We start from the raw sequence: 22,110 nt of genomic DNA on the forward strand, positions 1-22,110 counted from the left end.
TACCACAGCTTTTTTATCCATTTGTCTAGTGATGGACACTTCGGCTCTTTCCAGATCTTAGCTATTGTAAATAGTGCTGCAATGAACATGGGGGTACATATATTCTTCCTGATTGGTGTTTCAGGCTTCTTAGGGTATATTCCTAGAAGAGGGAACACTGGGTCAAATGGAAGTTCAATTTTTAATTTTTTGAAGTAACACCATATTGTTTTCCATAGTGGCTGCACCAGTCTGCATTCCCACCACCAGTGTATTAGAGTCCCCTTTTCTCCATACCCTCACCAACATTTGTTGTTTGATAATTTGTTGATGGCGGCCATTCTGACAGGTGTGAGGTGATACCTCATTGTTGTTTCAATTTGCATCTCTCTGATGATTAGTGATGTTGAGCATTTCTTCATATGTCTCTTGGCCATTTGTATGTCCTGTTTGGAGAGGTGTCTGTTCAGCACCTCTACCCATTTTTTAATTGGGTTCTTTGTCTTCCTTTTGTTGAGTTGTATGAGCACTCTCTATATATTGGAAATTAACCCCTTCTCTGATACATCATTGGCAATGATGTTCTGCCATACAGTGGGTTGCCTTTCCATTTTGATGATTGTTTATTTTGCTGTGAAGAAACTTTTTAGTTTGATGTAGTCCCATGTGTTCATTTTTTCCTTTGTTTCTGTTGCCTTAGGTGATGTATCAGTGAAAATTCTGCTCCATATGATGTCCGAAATTTTGTTGCCTACATTTTCTTCTAGAATTTTTATGGATTCACGGGTCACATTTAAGTCTTTTATCCATTTTGAGTTTATTTTTGTGTATGGTGTAAGTTGATGGTCTAGTTTCATTTTTTTGCATGTAGCTGTCCAATTTTCCCAACACCATTTATTAAAGAGGCTGTCTTTACTCCACTGTATGTTCTTGCCAATTTGTCAAATATTAATTGAGCATATTGCCTTGGGTCAGTTTCTGGGTTTTCAGTTCTGTTCCACTGGTCTATATGCCTGTTTTTGTGCCATTACCAGGCTGTTTTGATTACAGTAGCTTTGTAGTATAACCTGATATCTGGTATTGTGATCCCACCTACTTTGTCCTTTTTTTTTTTTTTCAAAATTGCTGTGGCTATTCAGGGACTTTTTGGTTCCATATGAACTTTTGAAGTATTTGTTCTAGTTCTGTGAAATATGTCGTTGGTATTTTGATGGGGATTGCATTGAATCTATAGATTGCTTTGTATAGTATGGACATTTTAATGATGTTAATTCTTCCAATCCATGAACAGGGTATGTGCTTCCACTTTTTTATATCTTCCTCTATTTCTTTTTTCAATGTCCTGTAGTTCTCTGCAAATAGGTCCTTTACTTCTTTGGTTAATTTTATTCCTAGGTATCTTACTTTCTTTGGCGCGATGGTAAATGGGATTGTTTTCTCAGTTTCTCTTTCTGTGAGTTCATCATTGGTGTACAAGAATGCCGTCAATTTCTTGACATTAATTTTGTATCCTGCTACTTTGCCAAATTCCTTTATTAAGTCTAGTAGATTTTTGATGGAGTCTTTAGGGTTTTCTATGTATAATATCATGTCATCTGCAAATAATGACAGTTTCACTTCCTCCTTTCCAATTTGGATCCCTTTTATTTTTTCCTCATGTCTGAATGCTATGGCAAAGACTTCCATTACTATGTTAAATAAGAGTGGTGAAAGTGGACATCCCTGTTTTGTTCTTGTTCTTAATGGAAATGCTTTTAGTTTTTGCCCATTGAGTATGATGTTGGCTGTAGGTCTTTCATATATGGCCTTTATTATGTTGAGATATGATCCCCCTATTCCCACATTGCTGAGCGTTTTTATCAGAAATGGATGCTGGATTTTGTCAAATGCTTTTTCAGCATCCATTGATATGACCATGTGCTTTTTAGTCTTCATTTTGTTTATGTGGTGTATCACATTTATTGATTTGCGAATATTGTACCAGCCTGCATCCCTGGAATGAATTACACTTGGTCATGCTGAATAATTTTTTTTGATATATTGCTAGATCCGATTTGCTAGTGTTTTGTTCAGGACTTTTGCGTCTATGTTCATTAGGGATATTGGCCTGTAGTTTTCTTTCTTTGTAGTGTCTTTTTCTGGTTTGGAATTAGAATTATGCTGGCCTCATAGAACGTGTTTGGAAGTCTTCCTTCTTCTTGAATTTTTTGAAATAGTTTGAGGAGAATGGGTGTTAGTTCTTTTTTGAATGTTCGGTAAAACTCACCCTTGAAGCCATCTGGGTCTGGACTTTTATTTGCTGGGAGAGTCTTGAGTACCTCTTCAGTTTCCTTAGTTGTTATTGGTCTGTTCAAGTTTTCTATCTCTTCCTGGTCCAGTTTTAGGAGACTGTGTTTCTAGAAATTTGTTCATTTTGCTTAGATTGTCGAATTTGTTGCCATATAATTGTTCATAGTAGCTGTTAATGATCTTTTGTATTTCTGTGGTGTTGATTGTTACTTCTCCTCTTTCATTTCTGATTTTGTGTATTTGGGTTCTCTCTCTGTTTCTTGGTACGTCTAGCTAAGTGTCCATCAGTGTTGTTTATCTTTTCGAAAAACCAGCTCTTTGTTTCATTGATCCTTTGAATTGTTTTTTTAGTCTCTATGTCATTTATTTCTGCTCTGATCTTTACTATTTCCTTCATTCTACTTGCTCTGGGGTTTTCTTTTTGTTTGCTTTCTAATTCTTTAAGTTGTGAGGTTAGACAGTCAATTAGAAATTTTTCTTGTTTCTTGAGGTAGGCCTGTTGTGCTATGAACTTCCCTCTCAGAACTGCTTTCGCTGCATCCCATAGATTTTGTGTTGTTGTGTGTTCATTTTCATTGGTTTCCAGGAAGTTTTTAATTTCTTCCTTGATCTCCTCGGTAACCCATTCATTGTTTAATAGCATACTATTTAGTCTACATGTGTTGAAATGTCTTTGCATGTTCTTGTTGCAATTGATTTCTAGTTTGATGCCATTGTGATCTGAGAAGATGCTTGATATGATTTCAATCTTCTTGAACTTGTAGAGATTTAGTTTGTGTCCTATCAAGTGGTCTCTCTTTGAGAATGTCCCATGTGCACTTGAGAAGAATGTGTATTCTGTAGTTTTTGGGTTTAATTTTCTGTATATATCTATTAAATCCATTTGGTCTAGTGCTTCATTAAAGTCTATGTTTCCTTGCTAATTTTTTGTCTAGAGGATCTATCCAGTGCTGTCAACGGGGTGTTGAAGTTTCCTGCTATGACTGTATTGCTGTCGATTTCTCCTTGGAAGTCCTCCAGAAGATTTTTAATATATTTTGGTGCTCCTATATTGGGTGCATATATGTTTATCAAGGTTATATCTTCCTGTTGGATAGATTCTTTCAATATTATGTAGTGGCCTTCTTTGTCTCTAGTTATGGCCTTCATTTTGAAATCCATTTGATCAGATATGAGTATTGCTACCCCAGCTTTTTTTCCTTTCCCTTTGCTTGGAAAAATTTTTTTCATCCCTTCACTTTCAACCTATGTGAGTCTTTTGTTGTGAGATGGGTCTCTTGTAAACAACATATAGATGAGTCATGCTTTCTTATCCAATCAGCTACTCTGTGTCTTTTTATGGGAGTATTCAATCCATTTACATTTAAGGTGATTATTGATATGTACCTACTTAATGCTAGTTTTGTTTAGTGTGGTTCTATTTTTCTTCCCATTTGTACTGCTATTACAGCAGTCTTTTTAACATTTCTTGCAGTGCTGGTTTGGTGCTAATGTATTCCCTTAGCCTTTTTTTGTCTTGGAAGCTCTTTATTTGACCTTCTGATATGAATGATAGCCTTGCTGGGTAGAGTAGTCTTAGATTCAGATCCTTGTTTTTCATGACCTTGATTACTTCATGCCATTCCCTTCTGGCCTATAGTGTTTTTTGTGAGAAGTCAGCTGAGAGCCTTATGGGGTTTCCTTTGTAGGTAACCTGTTGCTTATCTCTTGCTGCTTTTAGGATTCTCTTTGTCTTTAATTTTTGGCATTTTAATTACTATGTGTCTTGGTGTGGGCCTGTTTGGGTTCTTCTTACTTGGGACTTTCTGTGCTTTTTGAACTTGAATGCCTTCTTCCTTCACCAAATTAGGGAAGTTTTCTGTCACTATTTTTTTGAATATATTCTCTATCCCTTGCTCATTTTCTTCTTCTCCCGCGACTCCTATGATGCTAATATTATTATGTTTCCAGTTGTCCCACAGTTCTCTTAAGCTGTCTTCCTGTTTTTTAATCGTTTTTTCCTTTTGTTTTTCTGATTGGTTGATTTTTTTCTACCCTGTCTTCTAATTCACTGATCCGGTCCTCAGCTTCCTCTACTCTGCTTTTTAAACCTTCCAATGTGTTTTTCATTTCTGATATGTCATTTTTTATCTCTTCATGATGGTTTTTAATTTCCAATTAGCTTATTTTCAGCCTCTCTATGTCCTTACTCATGCTGTTGAGCTCCTCAAGATCATGGCTCTGAATTCTAGCTCTGTTAACATGCCTAATTGCTCCGCATTGATCTCATCTTCGGTGGAGGTCTCTTGCTCTTTCATTTGGCTTCTGTTTCTGTGTTTCACCATTTTGACTATCACTGTGGGCTTTGGAGCCTGTCAAGTTTTCCCTTGGGTGTTGGTGTTCTGCTTTTTGTGGCTCACTCTCCTGGGTTTAGATGAGCGAAAGAGGACCCACGTTAAACACCACTGTCAAGTCTTACTTTCCTGGTTAAAGTTGCAGCCCAGGAAAGGTACTGTTATCCTCTAGCTTTTTGCCTGGAGGCTAGCAGTGGAGTTTACTTGATGAGTTTTGGGTTGTCAGTTGATTGAAAAACTCCCTCAGGTGCTCAGCAGAAGGGGATTTCACAAGGGTGGGGCAGATTCTGGTTGTTGCACTTCAATGGCCCACAGGGTGGGGTTGGATCTCTGAGGGAGGGGCTGCTGCCTCTCCCCAGAGCCCTGGGAAGGAGCAATATGGCCACCATCCTGCATCACTGCTACTCAGCAAAAGCTCTGAGTGTCCTCCTAATCCCAAGTGTCCCCACACAGTTCCAGTCCAGTCTGCCCTCCCTCTGCCGGAGCCCAAGGTTAGTGGCTGTGGCTGTTTTAGCCTCTGTCTCGGCTCTGCGCTGTGGAGCCGCCTGTGGACCCGAGGGCGCAGCTCACAACTGAGGCTGCTGCTGAGCTGCTGACCGTGGGCTCCCAGCCCCCGTCTCGCGCCTTTTCAATCCTACCAGGATCGAGTCGGTGTCCCTGGTTATATGTTCCTCGCCAGCTGCTTTTCTGTTGCTTTTTCCCGTCGATTTGTCTGTGTTTTAGTTGTAATTCCAGTTTGGTTCTGGGAGACGGTCTGTGTAGCTTCCGTTCACTCCGCCGCCATTTTGGAATTTAAATGTTTACTAATGGGTGTCTATTCATTATCAGAATCTATCTATGCCTGATGCTTCTTGTTTATTTTTAGAAATCAGTTTTTCAAATACTTGAGTTTATCATATGATAGTGAGTTATTTCAACAACCATAAAAATATGAGATAATTTAAGATGCTTTTTTATAATTTAAACATTTTTTAGAAAGACCTGATTTTAATAAATGTCATTTTTCTCTTCCACCCCCCCTTAACACAAAAATCTAAAAGCCATTTAGCTCAATTTCACAAAAAAGAAGTAACTTTGGAGAATAGAAAAGACACCAAGAATGCACATGTCATTTTTAACAATTGAAGCACGTATAAAAGTCTGTGTAAGCACATATGTACAGAAACATCTTTTAAAATGAATTCTCACAGATAAAAAAGAAAAGGTGGTATCACAGAGTTTGGCCTTAGTTTCCAATAAGAATCTGAGTGCTTTCATACCCTTTGGTTTATTATAAATACTCCTGTGAATGTACATGACTGTGCAATTTATAGTTAACTTATATTTTGGGTCAGTACCATTCTTTCCCTTTTCATACATGAACCATAATTTTATAAAAAGAAATGATAAAATTCCCTCAAAACTTCTTTAAGAATGTTGATTCTTGTTATCTAAAGTACTTAACATTCTTGCCCTGGCCAGTTTGGCTCAGTGGTTAGAGCGTCGGCCTGCGGTCCTGAGAGACCCGGGTTCGGTTCCCGCTAAGGGCGCGTACCTCGGTTGCAGTTTGTCCCCGGCCCTGGTCGGTTGTGCGGGTGGCAGCCACTCGATGTATTCCTTTCACATCGATGTTTCTCTCTCTCTCTCTCTGTTCCTCTCTTTCCCTCCCACTCTACCTGAACAAAAATAAATAAATAAATAAATAAATAAATAAATAAATAAAGTACTTAACATTCTTGAAGACCACCCCTCTGCCTGCTTAGCTATTCCTCAAACAGGATAAAATGTTTTGTTTTATATAAAAAGCATTAAATAATTTAAAGTTAATTTCTATGTATTTACTAAGGAACGGTCTTTTATTTGAAGGGAGAATACTAAACATTTCTGCTTAGCAGCACCAAATTATTGGTTCGGATATAAGTTCTTTATCAGATATATGATTTGTAAATATTTTCTTCCATTCTGTGGATTGTCTTTTTACTTTCTTAATGGTATAGTTTGCAGCATAAAGTTTGTAAATTTTGATGTAGACTAATTTACTTGGCTCTTTCTTTTGCCACTTGTGTTTTTTTGATGTCCTATCTCCACAGTCCTTGCCTAACTCAAGGTCGTGAATATTTACTCCTCTGTTTTCTTATAAGTTTTATAGTTTTAGCTCTTACATTTAGGTCTGTGATCCATTTTTAGTTAATTCTTTTATATGTTGCAAGATAGAGGGCTCACATGTTTATGCATGTGGGCATTCATTGTTTCCAGCACATTTGTTGAAAACAGTATTCTTTCTCCATTAAATTGTCTTGCTAACCATGTCAAAAACTGATTGGCTATAAATGTTAAAGTTTATTTCTGGACTTGCATTCTGTTACATTGATCTATTTTTCTATCCGTATGCCAAAATCACGCTATCTCAGTTACTGTGAGAGTCCTCCAACTTTGTTCTTCTGTTTCAAGGTTGTTTGGGCTTTTTTAAAATTATTACTTCTTACAACTGCATATGAGTCTACAATTATAAAAGTTTTTTAAAAAAGGAAGAAATAACCTAGCAAATAAAGAGAAGGGAGAGGATAAAGGAAGCAAGTAGAGCAGTAGAATGACGGTTTTTGAAGATAGACGTGGATATATGGGGATTCTTTCTGTTTTCTCCTTTTGTGTGTGTTTAGAAATTCTCGATAGGAAATATAATTGTTTTAGTTATAAAAATAAGTACAGGCTGTGAAGCTACACTGTTTGTATTAGAGTTCCAGCCTATGAACTTCACTATGTTATTTTGACTTTGTTTCTTCATCTACAAAGTTGAAGTAATAATTGTATCTCCTGAGGATTAAATTAATAAATTACCTAAAGCTTTTGGAATAGTGCTCGACACATACTTAGCATTGGGGGAAAAATAGACTACTAAAAAGTATATGTAGCCCTGGCCGGTTTGGCTTAGCAGTTAGAGCGTCAGCTCATGGACCAAAGAGTCATGGGTTCGATTCCGGCCAAGGGCACATACCTCAGTCAGTTGCAGTTTGTCCCAGCCCTGGTCAGGGTCGTGCAGGAGGCAACCAGTTGATGTGTCTCTCTCACATCATTGTTTCTCTCTCCCTCTGTCCCTCCCCCCCCACTCCCTCCTTCCCACTCTATCTGAAGATATTTAAGAAAATATCCTTGGGTGCGGATTAAAAAAAAACAAGTATATGTAGCCGTGGCCAGGTGACTTAGTTGGTTGGAGTGTCGTCCAATGCATTAAAAGGTTGTGGTCAGGCATAGCCTAGGTTGTGGGTTCAGTCCACAGTTAGGGCATGTATGGAAGGCAATCAATCAATGTTTCTTTCTCACATCTCTTTTCTCCCTTCCTACCTCTCTAAAATCAATTTTAAAAATTAAAATCAATAAACACATCCTTGGGTGAAGACTAAAAAAATAAAAAGTACATGTAGATTTGCCAAATAATATGAAATGAAACAAAAAGTCTGGTCATTTACTTTAAAATGTAGTGGACAAGTGAACACATCTGAAAAGAGAATTAATGATTTAGAAGGTTAACACTATAGAAATTATCCAAAATGCAGACAGAGATAAACAGAATAGAAAATATGAAAAAGAGATTAATAGGCATGTAAGGTACAGTAATCCTATAATAGGAGTTTTAAGAAAGATCATAGAGAAAATTCAGGAGAGGCCTGTTAGAATGGATAAAAACACATTTCCAGAATTGATGCAATCATGACCCCTCAAACTGAAAAAAAGCATTGCAGTTTTGAGCAAGACCCATATTCACACATAGAGATATTTTACTGAAACTGCAGAACATCAAAGAGAAAGACATGTTACAAGGAGCCAGAGAGAACAGATACACAAATTGTCAGTAGATTCAATAGAATTAATAAAAGGCATAAAGAGTTGGATAATAAATATCTTCAAAGTGTTAGGAAAAATAACTGTAAACCTAAAATTCTACACCCAAAGTATGAACAAAATAATATTTCAGACAAGCACTAAGAGAGTTAAACCTTTACGCTCACTCACTAAAAATGAACTTCTTCAGTAATAAAGAAATTAGGTGAGATGCCAGAAACAATGCTGGCGAGTGATAAGAATGAATGTGTAGGCAAGTCTAAATAAGTATTCTGCATAAACATTAATTTAATAACAATGACAAATTTGGTGAGGGATTAAAAACAGTGATAAAAATAATAAATAATAAATGGGACCACTGGAATATTATACAAAGTCTTTGTATTGTAAAGGAAGGAGAATAGATATCTGATAACTTTGGAATTGTCAATTTGTATATGCTGAATATTACATGTAAGCAATAATGTAATAGAAATAGAAGATAAAAGTTCAAAATAAGGAAAAGGTTGCATAAAAATTTTATTGACCCATTAAGTAGAAGTCAGGAAGGGAAGGTGGTGGAGGGAAAATACATGTAAGTTGCCAAAAATAATGTTAGAAATAAGTCCAAATAGTATTTGGAAACAGACTCAGTAGGACTCTGGTTCATTGGTGGGAAAGTAGAGTCAAGAATGATTCTGAGATTTTTAGATTGAGCAACTCAGTAAATAATGACTACATTCATGGAGATAAGAATACCAGGTGGACCCTAACCCTAACCCTGTACCTAATTTCTCCATCACCCTAACCCTAAATTTAACAGTAGCCTTAACCCTAACCCAAAACCTAAGCTAAACTCAACCCTAACGCTAACCTTCACCTTAACCCACCTAACCGCAACCCCAGCCCTAACAAAATTCCTATATCCAACTTCAAACCTAACTGTAAACCCTAACTCGAACCCTAACTCTAAAAACAAACAAAAAGCACCCAAAGTGGGGAGAGTTCCATCTGGAACCGTAAGAAGCACTGGGGAAGGAAAGAGGAGCTCACAGTGCTCCCTGCATCGTCTTTGCTGTATGCTGTCCTGTGTCTGTTCTTTACAAATATGTGACACTGGTAAAAAAATAAACAAGGTAAAGGAAATAATAGAACAATTTGAAAGAACACCTTCAGAAGCTATATACATTTTGAATGCCATCACTGGGAAAAACACATGGGTGTTCTTTCCATTCGCACCCCTGTACCTTTCTGTGAATCCAGGTGTATGTCTTAGGGACCTGGACGTGATAACAATTCCAGCCATATGACCAAACAAATTTAGGCTTTTTACACTAGGGAAAGGCTGTTATTTGGAGGAAGTGTGATATATAACATAATTTTACTTAGTTCTGACAATTTAAATTTGTTGGTTCCTCATATGTACAAGATTGCTCCTTACAGCATTGTTTGTTAACAGCGAAGTATCAGAAATAACCTAAATGCAGATCAGCAAAGAGAACAAGGCAGCCATTTATTTACATAGGGAAGACTGTTCAAGATGTAGTTAGGTGGAAAAAATAGTGCAGAACAGTGAATAGGGTATGCTACCCTTTGTTGGAGGGCTAAGTGTATGTGTGCACGTGTATGCGCACACTTAACCAGGAAATCTTTGGAAATACAAGTGGTAACTGTGGTAAGCCCCTTATAGAGGAACTGTCAGGATTGGGAGGTAGACTTTTACTGTTATAAAGCCTTATACTGCCCTGGCCGGTTTGGCTCAGCGGTTAGAGCATTGGCCTGCGGTCCAGAGAGACCCGGGTTCAGTTTCCACTAAGGGCGGGTACCTCAGTTGCAGTTTGTCCCCGGCCCTGGTTGGTCATGCGGGTGGCAGCCACTCAAAGTGTCCCCTTCACGTCAGTGTTTCTCTCTCTCTCTCTTCCTTCCTCTCCCTCCCACTCTATCCGAACAAAAAATGGAAAAATGTCCTTGGGTGGATTTAAAAAAACCTTATACTATATAAAAGTACAAAATATTCAAAATAATAATAAGTTTTTTAAAATACATGGCAATTATGGGGGAGAATTGGTAGCTTTGGTTTTATTTTTCTTGGTGCATAACAGAAAGTGTTTGCAAGATGATAAATTTCATCATTTCAGTCAGTAAACTAAAAGTACTAACCAGGACCAAAATTAAACTATCAGACTGATTTATTTAAAAATCAAAACAAAGTCAGTAGAAGACACACTTTTCTTTTTTTTAATCCTCACTCGAGGATATTATTTCCATTACTTTTTAGAGAGAGTGGAAGGGCGGTAGGAGGAAGGAGAGAAAGAGAGAGAGGGAAGCACTGATGTGAGGGGGACACACCAATTGGTTGCCTCCCACACATGCTCCAACCAGGGTTGGAGATAGAACCTACAACCCAGACACGTGCCCTTGACTAGGAATTGAACCTGCGACCCTTTGTTTTTGTTTTTTAATTAAAAAAAAATTTTTTTTTTATTGATTTTTTAGAAAGAGAGGAAGGGAGAGGGAGAGAGAGAGAGAAACATCGATGAAAGAGAACATCAATTGGTCGCCTCCCGCTGGGGATTGGGCCCACAACCTAGGCATGTGCCCCAGCTGGGAATCGAACCTGCGACCTCTTGATGCGTGGGTCGAGACTCAACCACTGAGCCACACTGTTTGGGCAAACCTGTGACCCTTTAGTGCGAAGGCCAACGCTCTGACCACTGGGCGATGGCCAGGGCAGAAGGTACACTCTTTTACTGTAGATCTAACATTCCGGTTGAGATATTAAAATGGGATGTAAAGGTAATGTGACTGTGGTAGCTGTTGGGCTGAATTCAGCACAGTTATTTCTTCTGATTTGGTGCTGTCCCCTCCTACCACACTGCTTCTCCTGAGTTCTGCCCAGGCTTCCAGTGTAACCAGTGGGAAAGGAACTTTTCAAGCTAGAAAGGCAATCTTCAGTCAGATATGTATAAAATGACAAACACATAGAACAACTCAGGAATAATTAATGACTATTTTTTCATGAAATGAAGTTTTAAATAAAGGTAATTTATTGAGATTTTGTTAAATTTATAACTAACACTGAATGTCTTTTTAACATTTTGTATGTCAAATACCAGTATATTAAAGTTTAATTAAAATTCACTATAATAAAATTTTTCCAAGCTTTAACAAATGTATATGGATATAATTTTAATATTTTCTTAAATATTATAATTGGAAATAATTCAAATTAGTAAGGTTAAAATGTATTTATGATGTGTTTTCTAAAATATCTCAGAGTATTTCTGAGTGTAATTATTTCTTAAACTTATTTAGGTAGGTTAATAGCATTGTTACAAACTGAAAAGCAAAGATTAGTGAACAATTGATAGCTCTGATCAGAATTCAAACCTTTTCTTTTAATACTGACATGTACTGTTTCTTAGCTTAACAAAGTATTTTTCTGTGAAATATAGTTTCTGTAACACCTTCTTTGGGCATTGACATCATAGTCTTAGAAGAAAAGGTTAACAGAAAAAACAATGAACTCCTTTTTCTCTGGGAGGATATGTATACCTATATACACAGATATGCATTTACAACTGAAGAAGTCTATTTCAATAGGTTTTTTTCTTCCTTCAGACTCAGTTGAGCTCCCCTTGTTCCAAGGAGCTTAACTATCTGCACATGCACATGGCAGGTTCAAGAGGGAAAGTGTTTGGATAGAGAGTACCTTTTGGTCAGTAAAACATAAAGTGCTTATTCCTTTTGCTTGTTTTGTGGCCTTATCTTAAGTAGAGAGCTCTCCTTAAGAGCAGAGAGTCATTTATATAATCTGTGGAATACCTACTGCTCTGTGAGCTATCAAAATATTTAGTGCTCAGCCCTTATGACTATGCAGAGAACAGGCATCACACCAAATTTTTGAATACTAGACCTAGGAGCACTACACTTTGATAATCTTCGTGTCTTTTAGAAATGGAGAAATTCTTATGAGTATTCTTATCCATCCACTTAGATGGATCAAATGAGTGATCTTTGATCTTATCTGCCTAATGTGATCAGTTCTTTTGGGAGGTTTTCATACTCATTCCTAAGAAATTCTTGAAATATATTTTGCCTTGAAGATGGATTTGTGTGTGCTTTATTGGTTCTTTTTAAGTTTTTTTTTTTTTTTTTTATCCTCATCCGAGGACATTTTTCCATTTTTTGTACAGATAGAGTGGGAGGGAGAGAGAGGAAGAGAGACAGAGAGCGAAACATCGACGTGAAGGGACACGTCGAGTGGCTGCCACCCGCACAACCAACCAGGGCCGGGGACAAACTGCAACTGAAGTGCGTGCCCTTAGCGGGAACTGAACCTGGGTCTCTCTGGACCGCAGGCCGACGCTCTAACCGCTGAGCCAAACCGGCCAGGGCAAGTTTTTTAACTTATACTAGGTATCAGGTTTTACAGATTAAGTGCATAGTGTTCTAAGAAAATAACTAACCCAGTATAATTTCACTGCACATTCTTATTAAAGTCAACATGGACAAGTTTCCTAACCAAATGAATGATGTGCAGATGTTTTGCTCGCTTTCTGGTTACATCACTTTGCCCTTTCCGCTCTCCTTCTTCCTTTTTCAAGTGCTGCCTTGCATAAGACTGTCCATTTGTCATGCAATACCACATGACATAAGAATAATTATCCTGCCTGGCTGGTGTGGCTCACTGGTTGAGCATCGACCCATGCACCAAGAGGTCGCCTGTTCGATTCCCCTTCAGGGCACATGCCCAGGTTTTGGGCCCAATCCCCAGTGGGGGGCATGCAAGAGGTGACCAGTCAATGTTCTCTCTCGTTGACTGATGTTTCTATCTCTCTCTCTCTCTCCTTTTTTTTTTAAAGAATAATTATCCTGCATATTTTCAGTGTCACTGTAAGTTATCTCAGAGTACAGATTTGAGATCACAGATCATTCTTGATACCTATTTCCTTTGCTCTCATTTTATAGTAGAGGGAGGAACTGGCTTAGAAATGTGCATATATTAATAGATGAAAATATAAAGAAAGAAATGCCCAACAATATGGACTTGTTAAACATTCATTCAATTGAATACTATGCAGCCAGATTTTAGAATAATATTTAATGACATAAAAATGTTTATAATGATGGTAATAGCTAAAATTTTGAGGGTGTTGATTTTTTGCCAGGCAGCTTTCTAGGGGCTTATATTAGGTCAATTGGCTAATCCTCGTAACAGTGTTATGGGGAGAAACTATTATTATTCTTATTTTAAAGGTAAGAAAACTGAAGCCCAGACTATTTAAGTAGTTTGCCCCAGTTTAGATAGCTGGTAAGAAGCAGAACTAGAATTCAGGCCCAGGCAATTTGACTCTAAAGCTCTTGCTCGGGCATCATTGCATGAAAAAATATGGAAGAAAAATCTCCATAAAGTTTTTTATGGAACCAGACAAAATGTTTTTAATTCAACACATTAATTTTAATGTGTTGACAATAACCCAATCACATTTAAAGCAGAATTAGTGGAGGGTAAGGACGCCATGTCCTACCAGATATCAAAATATACTGTAAGATATAGTAATTTTTAAAAATATCATATTGTAGCCTGACTGGTGTGGCTCACTGGTTGAGGGTCGACCTATGTACCAAGAGATTGCTGGTTCCATTCCCAGTCAGGGCACATGCCCAGGTTGTGGGCCCTATCCCCAGTGAGGGGTATGCAGGAGGTAGCCAATCGATGTTCACTCTCATCAGTGTTTCTCTCTCTCTCTCTCTCTCTCTCTCTCTCTCTCTTCCTCTCCCTTCCCCTCTCTCTAAAATCAATAAAGAAAAAAATATTTTTTAAAAATAACATATTGTGCCCAGCCAATGTGGCTCAGTGGTTGAGTGTCAACCCATGCACTAAGAGGTCGCTGGGGTTGATTCCTGGTCAGGGCACATGCCCAAGTTGTGGGCCTGGTCCCTAATGTGGGGCATGCAGGAGGCAGCCAATCGATGTTCTCTGTCATCTATGTTTCTATTTCTTCCTCTCTCTCTCTCTAATATCAATAAAGAAAAAATAAATAAAAACAACACATTGTAGCAGAAATAGACACAGAATAAATCAGAACAGTATGCCACTTTTTATTTTCATAGGAAAAGGCTCAATGAATACACTTAAATATTAACAGTGGTTATCACTGATCAAAGCTGTATATATATATGTGATTTATTTTTATTTTTCAGATTATCTACAGTGAAATCTTTAAATCATATGATATTAGCAAGTTTACTTTTAATGTTTTTAAAACTTCAGCTTATAACAATATTTTATTAGTGCAATCTATATTGCTATTTGATTTTATGTATAATGTACCCTGCATTTTCTGATTGCTTGTACTGCAAAGTGAATTTTGTAAAATGTTCTATATATGTAATATTTACATGTATATGTATATAATGTATATATAAAATGTTAATTTTGGTTAACCTTGGTTCTCGAAAGTCTCCCATCTTGAACAATTCAGTTCTTACCCAAGTTGTTCAAGAAAGAAATGTTCTCACCGTGGACTGAGAGGTTCCAATTCGATTCCCAGTCAGGGCACATGCCCAGGTTGCGGTCTCGATCCCCAGTAGGGGGCGTGCAGGAGGCAGCCGATTGATGTTTCTCTCTCACATGGATGTTTCTATCTCTCTCTCCCTTTCTCTCCCTTTCTCTCTCTCTAAAAAATCAATAAAAAACATTTTTAAGGAAAGAAATGTTCTCAATCCTTTCTTGCTGATACATCAGCATGACAAAAAGTATCTCTCAGGTCACAAAGGATAATGCGCCAGTATGAGTCAGTTTACAGCTAAACTCTGCCTTGTTAACATCTCAGAAAAATTGTTCTATGAGTATTTTTGTGAGGTTCTTTTGTTTTGTTGTTTGGGATTTTTTTTACTTTTCTTGCTGGCAAAATGGATGACTAGCACAATTTTAAAACATAATGAGGTCACCAAGAGTGCTGATGTTGGGAAGGGTGTGAAAAAACAATGATCATAAGCAATTGAAAGGTAGAAAAACTGTTGTTGATTTGGATAAACAAAAAGCAGTTAGCTGGTGACAGCAATTCGGAGGCAGTGATGTGTGAAAAAGTGAACATGCCACATGCTGACCTCCTGAAAGACACCCTGGACGAGTGCTGAGAGCGATCCCTTTAAGGCTAGCAGGGGTGATTTGATAAATTTATGAAAAGTGTGTGTTTATAGATTAAAAAAGAAAGGTTAAAACGGAATAATTTGGGGTCTGGAGCGAATTAATTCAATTTGTACTATTTCTAACGGGAAAAAGTGATTTGGATTTCATACAAATCGCTTCTTGAACAGCCTTCCAGAATGAACTAAGCTTGAGAACCAAGTTCCACTGTGTGTGTGTGTGTGTGTGTGTGTGTGTGTGTGTGTGTGTAAAATTCATAGCCCTGGCTGGTTTGGCTCAGCAGTTAGAGCCTCGGCCCACAGCCCAAAAGGTTTTGGGTTTAATTCCTGGTCAAGGGCATGTACCTGGGTTGCAGGTTTGATCCCTGGCCCTGATTGGGGTCGTGCAGGAGGCAAACAATCGATGTGTCTCTCTCACATCAATGTTTCTCCCTCTCTCTCTCTCTCTCTCCTCACCCCACCCCACCCTTTTTCCTCCCTCCCTTCCACTCTCTCTAAAAATCAATGGGAATATATCTTCGGGTGAGGATTAACAACAACAACAAAAATCCATGCATTCAGTGCTTAACCAATCACATTAAATCATCATTCCAGTCCTCCTTGTTGGTAAATATTGAGAAAAAAGGAAATGGTAATAATTAACTTCTCGTCTAGGGCTGAAGAAGAGGATTTCAGAATCTTTGACATATTTTCAAAACCTGAATTATGTATTGATTGTTTAAAGAAAAGATATTGAATTTTATATGTGTAGCTTCTGTCTGATCACCTTACTGAACTTTATTGTAAGTTGTAGTAGTTTTTCAGTTGAATGTCTGAGATTTTCTAGGTATATAATAATTTCATTTACAGATAATAACTTTTTTCCTAATATTTATGGTCTGCATGTTACATAACATCCCAAAAATGGAGTAGTTGTTTAAAAGAAAAAGTAGTTCTTGTAATGACATGGAAAGATGGATCTGTACATCATGAAGTGAAAAAATAGTTACAGAGTCCTATCCTATTTGTAGTATAATCCAGGTTTTATTTTAAAAAACAAAAACAAACATTGCTAAAGTACTTAATTTGAGGAGATTATTCTTTACCCCCCCCCACCCCACCCCCAACCCCCACACACACAAATCCTCTACCAATTTAGGTGCCTGTCTTAGTTTGCTCAGGCTACCCATAACAAAATACCATAGAGTTGGTGGCTTACACAACAGAAATTTGTTTTCTTGTAGTTCTGGAGGCTGGGAAGTCCAAGGTCATGGTGCCAGCTGATTCAGTTCCTAATGAGATCTCTTTGGGGCCTGATGAAGCCGCCTTCGTATTGTGTCCTCACATGGCAGAGAGAAAAAGAGGGGGGAATATCCCTCTTCTTTCTACAAGGCCACAGTCTTGTCTGACTAGGGCCACCCCTGTAACCTCATTTAACAATACCTCCTGAAGACTGTGTCTCCATATATAGTCCTATTGGGGGGTAGGGCTCCAAAATGAATTTTGAGGGAACACAATTCAGCCCATAGCTGTGCCTAAACTCCCCTCCCCCCAATATTCTTAGAAATCCTGTTTCTTCTATTTCAGACAGGATTAATTTTATCCTTTCTTATGACATTCTTAAGGCATTTGGTACTTTATGGTGTCATAGAATTTTTATCTAAATTTAACCTTGTGTATCATTTCCTCTTAGACACAAAATCGAATGAAGCTAATGGCTGACAACTATGAGGACGACCACTTCAAATCCTCTCATTCCAATCAAAGCAATCATAAACCCTCCCCAGACCAGGTAAGTCTGCTCTTGAATGTTTTATAAAAAGCTGATATGCTTTTATTCTGATGTGTTTTGTACTGTCATGCTACAGATTCTAGGGTATAAGTTAGAAAAATAGAAATAGTCAGTTTTTTAAAATCCTTCACTTTTTAAAAAAATACAGATTCCATTTCTGTACAGGAAGGTGTTGGATGATTCTGAGTATTTTAAGAGGAGTCATTCAAAAGATTTGAGGACAATAAATAATCCACTTGAATTTGGGTTGAGAAAAAAATGTTTAATCTTCTCAGAGATGCATACTAATTTGTAACTGTCCTGCTTTTCTTATTAAAGAAATAATGCCTTATTAGAAAAATAGGAGTCTTGTGAGCTCAATGAAGTCTCTGCTGGTCATCTATTAAATATGAAGGTTGAGACATAGTTTCTTCACTCCCTTACCTTGGTGGATCCCGCCAGTATATGTCATTTCAAGGAAAATTGTTGCCTTCAACTTCTCATCAATGCAAAAGAGGCATTGATGAGTCTGAAGGGAACCATATTCAACACTAGTTTTTTGAAAGAAGGGAACTCTCCCAAGATCTTGAAAATGATGGATGGGGGAGAGTGGTGAATAGATTACCTCATATCCCATTGCCAAAAATAGGATTTCAACATCTCCATCACACTCAATCTTAAAATATATAGCTGGGGCGGGGGGTGGGGGGAGGGATAACAGTTAAATAATTACATCCATATGATCAAAAAGTCAAGGGAAACCCCCCACTAAACATCTCCACTAAATGATGGCCATGGTGTTGTCTTAGTAGAGGAAGAAGAAATATTGCAGATGAAAGCAGCAATAATATCCAAATTGCAAATTTTTTCTAGGAGTCAGAAGGTATAGTCATAGTCTGATGACATTTCCTAAACCAGTTGAGGCAAACCTTATATTTCAGGCAAGCCAATCTTTAATGTAGACAAAATGGAGAGCTGTCTGCCTGAGGTCAGCAGGCTTTTTCTGCCAAGAAGTCATTTTGCTTTCTCCTCCTGCTTCTGGATACCTGGGGTTACATTTATGCCAATGTATACAAGATGAGTATTAGATCCTTTCCTTGAAACTGGTTTTGATAAAAAATACAAGTAATTGGATGCCTGAGAGTAGTGGGAGGCAAACAAATGGAGAAAGGTTGAAGAAAAGGCAAATAATAAAGAAAAGTCTCCAACTTGATCATTTGGCCCAGATCAAGCCCTGGGATAGAGACAGCATCTCAGAAAGGTGGGGGAGCTTAGAAGTGTAATGACAAACTAATTACTAATTTTGGTAGTTTATGGAATTGGAATCAAATATAAAAAGAGTCAAGAAATTAGAAACCATTTTCTTCTACTTATGCCTATGTCTTTGTTTTAAATACTAACCAACTCTTTTTCACTCCCATGCTGCTCTGGGGCATTGTTCTCTTTGTCCTCTCTCTCCCCATAGGATGAGGAGGAGGGTATATGGGCATAGCCAATCAGATGATCTTAGTTCAGCCATTTTGTTCAGAACGGTGAGAAACAGCTTTCCTTAACTATAAAAATGTTTTTTGGTTTGTTTGCTTTCATTTTTCTTTTTTTTACACAATTATTCTCACATCTTGTTTCTCTGTAATCCATAAAATCTTTTGGTGTGCTTTCTGGTTTCTCATTTCACATGATTCCTGTGTGTCTTGCTGTGCTTCTGACATAGTGGGGTTTGGGTTTTGTGGCTTTTTTTTTTCCTTCTTCTTTTGTGTTAATAGTCACTTTTATAATTTTAAAATAGATTTTGGGAGAACTTCCAGGGCATAAAACTAAATTTCTCCTGTTGTGATTTTATTAATAAAGTATCCTCTATAGTATGACTATACAGTGTCCTGGTAAGGTTTATAGAGACTTTCATCAAACTGGACATAGAAAATTGACCATATACTCTGCCAGTAGATTTGGAATATACTTTTTATGATAATTAAATATAAATATATAGTCTTAAAAAAAAACAACAACCCATCAGGTTCAATAATTCTTACAGAGTACCTACCAAGGATATCTCCTAGGGTTTTGACATCACTCTCAAACTGTCCTTAAAAAATAAGGAGAAGGGAGACTTGAAAAAAGTCAGCCTAAAGGATTCTTTTCCTGTCTGTTATGGACTGCTGCTGTGTTAAACAGTTGCCAGGACACTGTCTAGATTCTCCTTTCTGTGACGTTTGGCTGGAAAACATAGTCTAGCTGTGGCAGTGTCTCCCTTTGATCTGATGCCCTGGAGGTTTGACTAAGGAAATCCTTTTCTTAGGAAAAATAATCATTATGATTAATAAGTTCACACATATTGGTGGCCTTGCACTCCCTGGAATCACTGTCCATGCTTATTAGTGATCTCACTCTTTTGGAGTCAGTTCTCCTTGAGAAGTCTGTGTCTTGGTGTTATATTTCTTAAGATGATGGGGACATGTGTAGTCCTCTCACTAGCAAACACAGCCAAGAAGGATGATGAGGTAAGTTATGGAAAGGGGCAGATGCTGTAAAGATGGGAAGCTTTTCAAATGACTTTATCCTGAGGGTGTGAAAGAAGGTGACATGCACAATACCAACCAAAATTTCTTTGGGTTAGAATGTTGCATGCCAGACAAGCCACAGCTGAGAAGACCAGTGTGCGAATTCCCTTTACCCATTCTACATCCTACAAGGGTAGTTATTTGTCATCATGAAGCATGCAGGGCCATACAGTAGTTGGATGTAGTTCACCAGTCCCCTTCTCTAAATGAACCTGCCTACTCTATTTTACTTCTTGGCGTACCTTAGCAGGAAACACCTCCCGCACATACATGAACGTGAACATGAACAGAATTATATTTTAGTTGCACACTCTTTCTAGTCAATCAGAAGAAACATGTTAGTGTTATGGGAAACAAGGCCCATAGGCAACTTTACCAGGAGACTGAAAAATGAGTAAGCCTTCACAAAGATTTGTTTCTGAAGTCTCCATTTGTCTTTCTCTTCTCCCATAGTAGAATAACTTTTAGCAGGAGTTCAGATGCTACTGATTTTGTTTTTTCAATCATCCACTATTGAGCTTACTGCACCAAAACATTCATTGCCATTCGTTTAACATATTGCAGTTGCAATTAGCAGGCTATAGCTGACGTTTCTATGATACTGTATTTCAAATTTGAGCTATACATATCATTATATCGTAAGGGTTGTACCTAAAGAAATGCATGAGTGACCCCTGCAGAAGTTTTGACTTACAATCGAGTTTCCTTCACCTATTTCCTTGCTAATTCTATAGAGAACAGATTTTCTTAACAAAATGTCAAACTTTTGAAATTAATGAATTACCTTATCAAACAATATAAATACATTTCACATGAATTTTCTATAGGCTGAGGGGAGAGAAGACACTCACTTTTTCTAAGTGGAGGTAATACTTCATTCTGTGTGTCTTAGGAGGGTTGCTTGACAGCAGATTCTTTCAAGAAAAGTTTCAATGACTAAATTTCTTTTATAGGTAATTTCTTTATAAAAGTCAAAGTGTTTTCCTAAGGGAGAAAAATTTCTTAACATATAGGAGATTAATGTGAATTGAACTGAATTGAATTTGAGTTTTCTTCTTTCCTGTTTTTCCCTTTTAGTGGAAGGTAGGCCTTATGAGGACAGGGGCTTAGAAAAGTTTACTTTTGTATTCCCATCATCTCAATGCCTAGTATAAAGCAAGCCCTCATTAAAAATATATAGAATTAATTAACTTCTGAATTCACAAAATTCAGATAAACAGTAAAGTTTACATGGAAACCAAGAGCATAGAATTAACTGGCTGTTAGCTTGAGTATCAGCATTTCTAGTACAAGAAAGGGAAGTTTTGAAAGGGGAGATAGGAAAATGTCTAGAAACAATAGACCTACAGAGAAATGTTGAGAATTTAAAAGAAAGTCATAATTCAGTTATATAATCCTATGATTTCATGCTAAATGAAAGGGAGTTGAGAATAATTCAGAAATATTTTCTTTAAAAAATTTTTTTTTATTGCTTTTAGAGGGAGATGCAGGGAGTAGGAAAGAGAGATAGAAGCATCAATGATAGAGAACATCAGTTGGCTACCTCCGCATGCCCCTCACTGGGTATTTGGCCCACAACCTGGGCATATGCCCTGACCAGGAATCGAACTGGTGACCTCTTGGTACATGGGTCAATACTGAACCACTGAACTACACTGGCCGGGCTCAGAAATATTTTCTATCTGCTAAGTTAACATCCTTCAGGTAGAAACTTTTCTCCTAGTAACCTGTGCTTCATAGCCATCAAGAAGAGCCTGGAGCATAGTAGGTACCATGTGATCTTTCTGGACTTCATCTTATGGAGACAGTTTCTGTACACTGATGCCAGACCACTCAAATAAAGGATATACCTGCCAAGGGACTTGGCAGTTGGTCTTGGTATGAGACCATTCCACTGACTAAAGTCTGGAAATGTGTTGCACGCCTATTAGCTCAGCACTGTAGCATCCTAAAACAGGATTTGGACCAGTATGTTTTGAAACCTTTCTTTTTTAATTAAAGATTATGTAAATGTTAATATAAGCTTTTACGATAAGTGTTTTTAAAACAAGTGTCTCTTTTTCTTTGGGCATTTCCTTTTTTGTCTATCCTCATTGGATTGTCCTTACCAGTTTGAAAAATTTTTTAATTATTCTATTGCATTAGTACTACAGTGGAAGTCTCTTCAGTCTCTAGAGAATATATCTGTAGACAGGAGATGTTAAATCATCTTTTAGAATTGAATGAGGTAGTGAATTGGAATATTTTG

At 37.5% G+C, this 22,110-nt stretch overlaps 1 protein-coding gene and 1 pseudogene across 1 annotated transcript in view; both read left to right on the top strand.

Annotated features, from left to right (window-relative positions):
• Positions 1-22,110, top strand: part of ERC1 (ELKS/RAB6-interacting/CAST family member 1) — a 489,747-nt gene that overhangs the window by 393,872 nt on the left and 73,765 nt on the right. The window contains exon 18 of the mRNA XM_036251762.1: positions 17,227-17,325. Coding sequence (XP_036107655.1) covers positions 17,227-17,325 — 99 coding nt within the window. The remainder of the gene's footprint in view (positions 1-17,226; positions 17,326-22,110) is intronic.
• The window catches only part of LOC118623240, a 30,175-nt pseudogene continuing 27,813 nt past the window's right edge, over positions 19,749-22,110 (top strand).

Source organism: Molossus molossus, unplaced genomic scaffold (assembly GCF_014108415.1).
Source record: "Molossus molossus isolate mMolMol1 unplaced genomic scaffold, mMolMol1.p scaffold_m16_p_10, whole genome shotgun sequence".
Classification (NCBI taxonomy): Eukaryota; Metazoa; Chordata; class Mammalia; order Chiroptera; family Molossidae; genus Molossus; species Molossus molossus.